At 35.7% G+C, this 12161-nt stretch overlaps 1 protein-coding gene across 1 annotated transcript in view; it reads left to right on the top strand.

Moving 5' to 3' along the window:
- The window catches only part of Tinag (tubulointerstitial nephritis antigen), a 94908-nt gene that overhangs the window by 32261 nt on the left and 50486 nt on the right, over window positions 1–12161 (top strand). The window contains exons 5-7 of the mRNA XM_031343830.1: window positions 4806–4929; window positions 8177–8327; window positions 11714–11894. Coding sequence (XP_031199690.1) covers window positions 4806–4929; window positions 8177–8327; window positions 11714–11894 — 456 coding nt within the window. The remainder of the gene's footprint in view (window positions 1–4805; window positions 4930–8176; window positions 8328–11713; window positions 11895–12161) is intronic.

The raw sequence follows: 12161 nt of genomic DNA, 5'->3' as shown, positions 1-12161 counted from the left end.
ACATGCTATTATCCCTCCATCAACTCTTCCCAGACTTTCTCCATTTCACGATCTCTCTCCAAAAAACAAACATACAAACAAATTCAAAAACAAAGAAATCACAGTTAGTTACCTTTGCAATTCACATATTAGACAAAAATGGCCCCCACTCTGGCATACAGGGCAGCTGGCCACAGCCCAGTGAGTCTGGATGGTGCCAGAGAGTCTGGGTTAGAAATGGAGGAGGCTGTGTCAGTGTGCATTCATCTCAGAACCTTCTCACATCTGTGGGAAAATGCCAAGAGCAAACCAGAATGTTAGAGATTCTCACTGTCACTGAGTCAAAGTTCTTAAAGTTCTAGCCACCATTCTGGGCCAATGCTGTGACAGTAACTGGCAAAACTAGACCAGTGCAGGGGTCCAAGTGATCAGCACAGATAGATTTTTCACAAGGACTGTTAAAACATGCATTTATGAAGTAATCTGAGGTGCTCATGTACCACATACCTACTAGCTGGCTTTGCAGTACCAGGGTTCCTCTTTTCTATTCCTATTTCTTCCCCAAATCTGTCCCACAGACAATATATTCTTTCCTTTATCATCACCATGAGATAGGAAATAGAATAAAACAAAACAAGTTGCATTGATCCAGATGATAAGATGTAAAAACTGTGAATATCATCTCTAATTTTTATATTTTCACATGCACTGGCACTTGCTAAAAGACTGTGATGAAAAATATAAACTAATTTAATTAAAAATGGCTCTTATAAACTGTTCAAATAAATCAACTCCCCTTAAAATTACCTGCTAAATTTCCTTCAAACTAGTACAAATCATCTAGGTAACTGTTTAGGATACAGTCATCTATTTCATATGTATTTTCCTAAACTCTTTAGTACTCATGAAATTGAGGAGCTTTCTTATATTTCATGGTTTTGGTTCAATGTAATACAACATTGACCTAGAAACTTGAATAGCCATGTGCAATTCTTTATTCTTTACTAAGTACGATAAGTATGAAACTGTGACCCACAACACCAAAACTGACAGTGGCACGAGCATGGCAAAAGTCACTCCCCATCTTCTGCATGCAACACCTCAGATGGGGAAGGTCCTCCACCCCAGATGGGAAGGGTCCTCCACCCAAGAGGGGAAGGGTCCTCCACCCAAGCTGCCTTCTGCCCTGTTGCCTCGCCTTCACTTTCTCCTTCATTCCCAAGGTTGGATACCAGCTCAAGGGGTCTCCTCTAGGTCCAACTGTGAGGCCCAACTCCAGGTAGTGTGAAAAGGCAGGGAGAGTAGGAAAATGAGTTATCTTTTAAGGAAAGGTATCGGACATAATCAAGTGATACTTATGTGTATGACACTACAAATAGTAACAGCAGCAGCTGGAGTGTGGCCAGTGCAGTCACTTTTGTGAGCCTGTGTGTGCCATGATAAAAATTCCATGACTATGAGGAAAGAATAGGGCTAGAGAAGAGCTGGTACTGGTGACTGAACATGAGACACCAGAGAAGCATCAAAGGATTTCAAATGCTAACACGCAAAGTTAAACACTTCGGAGGATGAGAAATATTTCTACATCCCCTGACTACTAGAAAAATCTCCCTGTCCTCCTCAGGATGAAATAATCCAGAGAAATGGTATTCTGGTATTCTTTGCCACTGACTTGGAACGGTGAAATACTGAAATAAACTCAGGTTCTCAGTCTCATTATTTAAATTTTAGATGTTTCTGGTTATTAAAATAAAGATGGGGAAGAAGGTCCCCATGGAGTTAAGATGGAGTTAAGAGAGGGTTGACTCACATAGTATGTGTCCTGTAGGTATAGGCTCAGTAGGAACTATGTATATAATTTCTAATGTTTCTGAGAAAATAAGTGTGCCTTAGGCTTCACAGTGATTGCCTTCCCAATTCCCCATAATCTAGATGCAGAGATGAATGTAAGGAAGGCTCTGGGGTTTAGCTCTGGATTTGTACATCTATCCAAAGTATCCTTATTTTTTCCCAAATAAAATGTTGAAATAGGGAGACTGTTCAAATTTAATCTCAAATTTGGCTAATGTTGGTTTGGAAATTATAAATCAAATTATGATTGATTTCTTTCAACATTATAATTTAAAGAATTAAAGAGTGCATATTCCATTTAAAGACACATTTATATTTCACGTAAGATACCACATTTGTGATTTCTGTCATTCTTAGGTTGTCCTTCTGATTCGTTTTGTTACTAGGTTATATTTCAGTAAAATTAATTAATTAAAATGTATCATTTATTAAAGCCAGAATTCTTTAAGCCATTTCTAGGAGTCATTATTCTGTGACTTATTGGCTCTCAAAAGCATTCTTAGTTTCTATAGGAATATAATAGAGGATTTTCTCTGTGTTCCTTACTGAAATCATTTGTTATCATGAGAGAAATAAAATTGAATGTAATTTCTCTTGCAACCTTTAAGTCATAGAAGCCAGTTTTTTTTTCAAAAGGAAAACCAACATTAAATAAGTGGTAAAAATCTTTAAAACGCTAATAGTTGAATTTCATGTATTCTTCTGGCTTATGCTGATAAATGTTTTCAATAAAAAAGTATTATAATTGCTGTGAGAAGGATTACCCAAACTTTTTTTTTATTTTAAAGCAGAAATCATGAAAGTAGTGCTACAGTAGTTCAAAGTGCTAAAGGGGAAATCCTATTTTAAGAGAAAAAAATCTACATGCATGTGCACGTGCACATGTGCAAACACACACACACACACACTTTTATTATTAACAGGCTACCTTTCATATGCAAAACAGTCTGATTATCAAATGTGGAAGTAAAATTCTACATAACTAAATCCTGATGAAATGGATTAGCAATGATGGATCATTGTTTCAGCACAGTAGAAGGGTTGTATTCTCACTATACACTTAAATTGCATTTGAAAGTCATACCATAACAACTGCCACTGAGACAATCAGGTTTTCTGGAAAGTTGAGGCAACTTCATGTGATAAGTGTTTAAATGTACACTGATAAGCCGATGAGCGTGATGTGGGAAGGCACGGTGATGTGTAAGATGTGTCTATTTCCCGATTAGAGAGATACTTCTAAGGTGGAGTCTCTATCTCCTCGGTGATTCCTTTCAGACCACCCAGAGACTGTTCCACCTGGGAATCCTTCCCATATTCAGTCATCAAACCCAGACACTATTGTGGATGTCAGCAAGTGTTGGCTGACAGGAGCCTGATATAGCCTCCTGAGAAGCTCTGACAGTGCTGGACTAATACAGAAGTAGAGGCTCACAGTCATCTATTGGACTAAGCATAGGGTCCCCAATGAAGGGGCTATAGAAAGGACCCAAGGAGCTGAAGGGTTTGCAGCCCCTTAGGAGGAACAACAATATGAACTAATTAGTACCCTCAGAGCTCCCAGGGACTAAATTACCAACCAAAGAGTACACATGGTGGGACTCATGGCTCCAGTAACATATGTATAGCAGAGGATGGCCTAGTTGGTCATCAATGGGAGGAGAGGCCCTTGGCTCTGTGAAGGTTTATGCCCCAGTGTAGGAGAATGCCAGGGCCAGGAAGTGGGAGAGGGTGGATTGGTGAGCAGGGGACAGGGAGGAAATAGGGTTAGTTTTTTGGTTTTGTTTTTGTTTTTGATATTTTTTCGGAGGGGTAACCAGGAGAGGAGATATCATTTGAAATGTAAATAAAGAAAATATGTAATAAAAAAAGAAATGGACTCAGGATATCTCACTCTCTCATTGGGTAGTAATGGTTCTCTATGTCTAAGGTGAATTCTTTCATCAAAGCTGTAATTTAAAAATTAGTTTGGGTGGGTGTCCTTTTCACAAGAACATTTTACTTGCTGTAGACTTTGAATCTGTTTTGTAATTGTGAGAAGTAATTTCTTATAAGATTTCACTAGCAGGAATCATAAAACCATTAAATCAATGAACTTTTATTATTTACAGACATTTAGTTTTTGACACAAGGTGAAGAATGCACACATTTCTTGTATAAATGACCATGTTAGTGCATGAGGTCAACAGAACTCTATGCCAATGGCCTAGTCCAAGGAGGAAATCTTACTTAACAGAAACTTTAGCATATTAATTAGTTTTAGAAGTCAATTTCCTCATTTATTTAAAAAGGCTGCAAATATTTCCTCTTATTATGTCACCTAGGTATTTTGAGATAGTAGCAAGAACTAACCCTGTTAGAAAATGAATATGGGTTTTTATGACATTATGGCATTATCTATTTGGTGTCACACAAATTTTGTAGCCCTCTTTAATCTTTAATAACTTTATAAATGTGAACAAATTAATTTTTGATTTATTTCTCATAATGATGTAAAATTGAATGATTTCTTGTTTTAATATTCAGTTACTCTATTATGGCTTGTTTTGAAATTTCTTTCCCCTGACAGTCATATATACTCCCAAAAGGAAGAGAGACACAAAAATAAAAATTCTTTATTTGTGATCATTTTCACAATCTTGTGTGTGTGTATGTGTGTGTGTGTGTGTGTGTGTGTGTGTGTATGTGTGTATTTAATATGAGTGAGCAAGCTATGATTCAAGATGATAGGAGCACTGGTAGAAATGTCCTTGCACTATTTGGTAACCAAAAGATGCTTTCAGTTCGTGCTGTGATTCTCCACATACAGCTGCCTTTCAGTACAAGTGGTACAGAAACCCTCTGGACCTGTGCTTCCCTCAGAAGCCAGACTATCTAAAAAAATTCAAAATCATTATAAGCATTGCAAGAGGGCATGCGTGCATATTACCTTGACAGTGGAGAACATCTAATGTGTCTGTCTCTCCTTCCCTTAGGCATCTTTTCCTCCCAGAGCTGATCTTCCTGAGGTTTTCATTGCTTCTTATAAGTGGCCTGGATGGACTCATGGTCCACTGGATCAAAAAAACTGTGCTGCATCCTGGGCATTTTCCACCGCAAGTAATAACATCTTCTCAGTCTCTTCTTCATCATTTCTGATTGTCTTTAGAGCAGGATAGAGTAGTTGGTCAGTTTATAAGCTAAGAAAAATGTAAAAAATAACAAATGATCAGTCCAAGGAAAGGAACACAGAGCTTATAAATTTATTCTGAAACTTGGATAAAACTTGGATATTGATGCCTAATTTATATACACAATAAATAAAAAAGAAAAAAAAAGAAAAAAAAAGAAAAAGAAGCAAAATTCATTTGATTTTGAGTTCTGACCAGGTAATGAGAAGAGAATTTGGCTTTCTTTTCACTATAACATCACCCACAAGACTTATATTCATATATAAATTCTACATTTTAAAATAAAATTTATAATTATTAAACTATTTGGAAGCAAAGTCGATCTTTAGAATTAAGTCATAGTAGATTAAAGCATTACACCTCATTTTATCAGACTACTTTCCAAAGTAATGTTAATGCCCATTTGAAACTGCAAAAGCATCCCCTCTATAATGGCTACTTTTATACATCAAAGAAGATACTGAGGTCGATCCCAATATGATCTCCAAAGTCATCCCCAAAGACTTTGCCACAATGAAACAGAAGCTACTATGATAATGTCTGGATACTATCAATATCTTCTAGAACTAATTTGTGGGGTTTTAATGCAGTCCAAACAAGCATTTAGGAGCAGACTAAAATACTACAAGCTTTGTGAAATGAGTGCCCAGGCTCTTGGGCAAGCCAGATCAGGCAGTGGCATTCTACAACAGACTTGCTAATTATTGTGTATCTCTACTTCTTCATATTGACTTGAGTACTCTAGAAATACTCTGGCATAACCTTAGCCATAGGACTGCGTACCTCAGGTACGACTGCCCACCTTATCAATATAAATTTTGTCTGCCCAGTGTTTTTCTTACTGAGTTAGGAATCCATGATTTCTCTGAGCTCTGTTTCAGACAGTTTAACAAAGATTTAATCAACTAAAACATTCACTAATTTGTGCTTATGTGGTAAATACTTCCTAAATTATGCCAATTCTTGACATTTAGGGTAGACCGGTATTTGTAAATACATTTAAGTAATATTCTTAGTGTTAAGAAACAGAAAAACTTGCTAGAGCTGATTTAGAAGATTTGTCTCTTAGTCTCCCCAGGTCAGGGTCCTACAGACATCCTCTGACAACCATCCTGCTTTATGAAAGAAGTCCATGAATGTAAATTAACACACAATGAGAAAAAGTATCAGAAATCATTCTGAGCCTCGAGCTTCCAACTCCATCACCTCTGTTTTTATTCATTGCAAAAATTATTCTCAATGAAATGTTATACAATCATTTAAAAATATATTTGATCCTGATCCACAAAAACAAATACCAATATATCAAAGAACTTCTATTCTCCACAACAACAACAAAAACAGATTTGTTCTCTTGAAAATATTAGAGGCAGCAGGGTACTGCCATTTTATCCTACAAAGTGTATCTTTTTTAAAAAATTAACAGAGTAGAGAATGAAGGGAAGCTGTTAATGAACATATCTAAACATAGCACAATAATACACTCATTTCAGGCATGTAGAAAGCACACAAAAACTTCAAATTGACATCTTGAGGGATTCTCATAAAATTTTGTTGAGAAAAAATTTTTAAAAAATTAAGTTCCTCTGAAAAAGGAGAATGCATAAAAGCAAAGCTCTGTATGTTCTATCTTTAATTGAAAGTGCAGAAAAAACAAAACAAAACAAAGAAGCAAACAAAAACCAAAAAAAAAAAAACCATGACTTATGATTGCCTGTGATGAAGCATGATGTAGGTGTCTTCTTATTACTATTAATTGGTTATTTTATTTACATTTCAATTGCTGTCACCCTTCCAGGTCTCCCCTCTGAAAACCCCTAGAGTGCCTCTAAGAGTGTGCTCCCCCACCCACCCACCCACTCACTCCTACCTCACTGCTCTAACATCCTCCTATTCTGGGGTATCAAGCCTCCACAGGACCAAAGGCCTCCCCTCCCATTGATACCAGATAAGGCCATCCTCTGCCACATATGTTTGGCTGGAGCCATGAACCCATCCATGTGTACTCTTTGGTTGGTGGTTTAGTCTCTAGGAGCTCTGAGGGGTCACGTTCGTTGCTACTGTTGCTCCTCCTATGGGCTTCTAACATCTCAAGAATTCCTACTGAAATGCCCTTCAGCCTAAGCTGATTTTTATCTCTTGATGACAAGTTGATTTCTGCTACTTTTGACTCATTTCTCATTCTATTATTCTGTGAGGAGAGAGATATGTTATCTCTTTTGTCTGCTCTTCATCAGTAAATACGTATTTATTGCCCATGTTAAAATTTTAAAATAGTATGTATGGTATTAAGTGTCCTGGCATAGTAGCAGAAGCAAAAAAAAAAAAAAAAAAAAAAAAAAAAAAAAAAAAAAAAGACAACAACAAAACAAACAGAAAAAGCCTACACCTAATGATATGTTTTCTCTAGCAAAGCCATATTCCCTAAACCTATCCTAATGCTGCAACCAATTTTGAAATAATTATTCAAATGCTGGAGATTATTGGGGATGTTTATCATTTAAAATAAACATTATATGCCCCTAATAATTTTTAAAGTATTATAATAATGATACTATAACCATTCCTAGTAATACCTCACCTAGTTGCACAACTAATACATATATGTGTTTGTATCTATATGTGTATATACACAACTGCATGCTTACTAAAATATGATTATTTTAATCATGTCATGAATATAAAAGTATCCTATAAAGATTTTAGCTATACTTTAATGTAGATTTATGGTAGCATAATTTAGTCAAAGTATGGTCTCCAGGACAGTTATTTTAGATGCCAATGTAAAATTATGGATTTAGTTAATCTACTATGTAAATTTACTATGGATTAGTTTACAGTTAATATTTCTGTGATCAGATTTCTTGACTTTCATTTATATAAAACATAGACTTACCTGTAACTCTAGGAAAGATGCTGTTCCAGATGCAAGAGTTAGACAATTTGGATACATATGTCTCTTTCTCTCAGAAAACCTACCACTTAACAGATTCCTTAATGAAAAGAGGTTCAAATATATATAGACTACATTTGAATAACTAAGCTAGAAAAGCCTTTAAACAGGGATTTACTGGAGCAGTACCAATTTTAAAAAACCAGTTGAGGATTCAAATAAAAAAGTATTAGAAAAATCATGACATGTTATTGAATATTAATCAGTATTTTGTTTGAAACAGGTGTGGCAGCTGACCGAATTGCAATTCAGTCCAAGGGTCGATACACAGCCAATCTCTCTCCTCAGAATTTGATCTCTTGTTGTGCCAAGAACCGTCATGGATGCAACAGTGGAAGCATAGATAGGGCCTGGTGGTTCCTGAGAAAACGTGGGTAAATAACTGTAAAAACGTATTTCTAGGATTTTTATAAGTGAGACTATAGAAAAAGACTCTTTTCAAGAATGTATTTTTTTTCAAAAAAGATACCCTTGAATAAACCACATCTATATAACCATGCGAAATGCCACATTTAAATATATATTATACCTGACTTCTAGCATTATCAGCCACTGGAGAAAACGCTGGAAGACTGAAAGAAGTATTTGCTCTGAGCCAAATAGTTTTACTGAGTCTTCACAAAGAGAGTAACATTGGCTAATGTCACTGATAAATTTGTTATTCCATTTTTTAACCAGATTAAGGAATATATACCTTAAAAAATAATATTAAAAACAAGAAAAATAAAACTACTGAGCAATTTAGAGTTTTGGTGACTCATCAGCCTTCATATTATTTGATGGAAAATGGCAAGTGGCATGTTCTTACTCTTACAGTGTTTAATATCTATATAACACCCATGTCTAGTGTAAAATGAAGTTATTAAAACATAAAGGGAACTGTGGCTGATAGAGAGTGGAGTAAGGGATGAGTCATTTGTTCTTTAACCATACAATTCTGATATACCTGCTGTTTCATGGCATCGGACCATAAGCAGCCATAAATGTGAGCCATGTCTAGTATTGGTGGGAGCTAACATTCATTTTTTTCATTTATTTTACCTATTAAAAATTATTATAAATTGAAGTTGACTTATTTGGACTGTTAACTTCCAGTCAGGTTAACTTTAGCTTGGTCCTATGATTAAATGAAATGGTTATTATAGCTATAATCCCTACCCCTAAGTCTCAGAGCAAACCATCGTAAAGGGGACACAGAGATTCACAGCTAGAGGACTGGGGGATACCATCTTCTAGACATGATAGGGATGTTACACCCACAACATAGAAACAATATGGCTGCCTAAACTAGACCTGCATCTTGTAATGTTAGCAATATCATTCAACATACCACCGTGGAGGAAGAAGTTCCACCCCTAGATGAAGTGAGAATCAGGTTTTTTCTGAGTGTGAGCTCCCAGTAGGATGACTCCTAAGCAGTCATCCTAATCACATATACATATGAGCAACATTAAATGGACTCAGTAGGTTGATATACATATATCACATATATTACATATATGTGTATACATACTATAATAATATAATGATAATTAAAGAAGAGGTCATAAATTTGAAAGGAAGTGGAAGATGGTGTCATAGGGGGTATTAGAGGTGGGGGAAGTAGTAATAGAAATGATGTAAATACAGGACTCATGTATGAAATTACTTTTTGAAAATTAAATTGTTATCATCATCTCTATCATCATCATTATTATCATCATCATCATGTAGAGATGGCTCAGTGGGTAAAGTGCTTGAATAGAATTATTATAATGTTGATAAAAAGCTGGTTATAGGGGGCTGGAGAGATGGCTCGGCGTGGAAGAGCACTGACTGCTCTTCAGAAGGTCATGAGTTCAAATCCCAGCAACCACATGGTGGCTCACAACCACCCGAAATGAGATCTGATGCCCTCTTCTGGTGCATCTGAAGACAGCTACAGTGTACTTACCTATAATAAATAAATAAACCTTAAAAAAAAAAATTAAAAAAAAAAGCTGGTTATAGTATTATACAACTATAATATCAGTGGTGATAATCAGAAACAGGAATAGCCCAAGGACTCGCTGGCCAGACTAGTTCATTAGTGAACTCTAGGTTCAATGAGAGAGTCTGTCTTAAAACTAGAAGGAGTGTAAAAGAGAAGACCAATATCAATCTCTCCTCCATTTGTGTAATTATAAATCACACATCACCATCACATATGTGTACACACACATGCGTACACACAAATGACACACACACACAAATTTAATATGTACATATTACATATATTAAATACATAAACTGGCATCATAATCCAACTAAATCTCATTGTGTTTATCTGCTTAGGCCACCATAAGAAAAATCCATAGACAATAGATACTTTGTTCTGGAGCTTGCAAAGTCATGATCAACATGCTGGCTGCTTCAGTCCATCAGAAGAGCTCTTTCCTGGCTGGCAAATGGTCATCCTCTCATAGTATTCCCATATGATGGAGAAATAGCACGTTTTTTATGAAGAGAACAATCCCATTCCTAAGAGGCCTATTCTCATGACCTCACTTAAACCTGCTTAATTTCTTAAAGCCTAAGTTCAGATATCACTACCTAAGTTTTAGAAATTTAAACATCTTGAAAAAAAACACGCATCTCATAGAGCTGGAGAGATGGCTCAGTGCTTAAGATCACTGTTTGCTCTTCTGAAAGACCCAGGTTCAATTCCCAGCAGCCACATGCCAGCTCACAACTGTCTGTAACTCTAGCTCCAAGGGATCTGATACTTTCATACCAATGCACATAAAATAAAGTAAAATAAGTTGTTAAAAGACTACATTTCTAATTAAAATAGAATTATATCACTTACCTCATTTCATTTTCTTTCTGTAGCCCCTCCACTCAACCCCTCCTCTGTGCCCCAACACTTTAATTTATAATTTTACTCTGATTATTTTTGTTACAAACATTCATACATATGTATGAAATTTTACATACAAATATATAAATATAATCTGTTGAGTCTGCTTTTGTTGTTTGCCTATGTACATTTTCAGGGCTGACCAACTTGTATTAAATAAACAATAAGGGAGTTCATCCCTGGAAGAGGCTAATTCATCTCTTCCAGCAGCCACTAGTTACTGATAGTTCTTTGCCTAAGGCTATGGCATTTTTTGGTATTACATATTTATATACCTAATTATGTGGTTTTGTTTCTTTGCTCTCTAAGTATCTATTCATGAAGATAATGTTAAATGTGTAGTCAAATATTTTGGAGCCAAAACAATTGGTGTGCTTAGTTTCGAAATCTATCAATAATAGTTTCATTTTACTCTAACATACAACTTAAAATTCAATATTGTCCAAGCATTATATTGTTTCTCCCTCAGTAACGTGAGCTAGACATATATTCAACGAATTCTTAAGAGAAAGGTTAGCTTAAATGAGTGTCAACAAAATAAAAAAGAATCGATCTTGATTCTAAAATTTATGTTTTTAGGATATCCCATCAGCAAATAAACAAATTATTATGGGATACTTTTCATCTTCAGAAAATTTCATGCCAAGTATGTCACTCTTTACCTAAAATGTGTTGAAGAAGACTTTTACAAAATTCACAATGTAAAAAGAGAGAAGATTATAATATCATTAAGCTGCTGTGGTATGTAGTTGGTTGACATTTTAGAACTATGCAGGTGAATAAATAGCAAATTTCACAAATGTTTAGTTCAGTAGACGTGATTATAGACAGGATACTATGGCATTTTCATAACTAATATCTTCTTCATTCTTATTCTTTTAGACTGGTATCTCATGCGTGCTACCCCCTTTTCAAGGACCAAAACACTACCAATAATATCTGTGCTATGGCAAGTAGATCAGATGGACGGGGAAAACGGCATGCCACAAAGCCATGTCCCAACAGCTTCGAGAAATCCAACAGGATTTACCAATGTTCTCCTCCATACAGAGTCTCTTCCAATGTAAGTCTAAACTTCAAGAACTAACAAGGATGCTATTCTCAAACTATATGGCTCTGCTGTTATTTATATTATGTTTAAATTATCCCAAACCATTAAAGAATAGCAAGTGTGATGCTTACAGGTATACTTCTCTCTTTTTACTACATTTATTTGTGTTCGTGGTGTGTGTGTGTATGTGTGTGTGCGTGCGTGCGTGCGTGCCTGCCTGCCTGCCTGCCTGTCTGTCTGTCTGTCTGTCTTGGAATGAATGTACTATATATGTTTGTA

The sequence above is a fragment of the Mastomys coucha genome, unplaced genomic scaffold (genome assembly GCF_008632895.1).
Source record: "Mastomys coucha isolate ucsf_1 unplaced genomic scaffold, UCSF_Mcou_1 pScaffold23, whole genome shotgun sequence".
NCBI lineage: Eukaryota > Metazoa > Chordata > Mammalia > Rodentia > Muridae > Mastomys > Mastomys coucha.
Note: the sequence above shows the minus strand (reverse complement) of the source record. Positions and strands in the feature narration are given on the sequence as shown.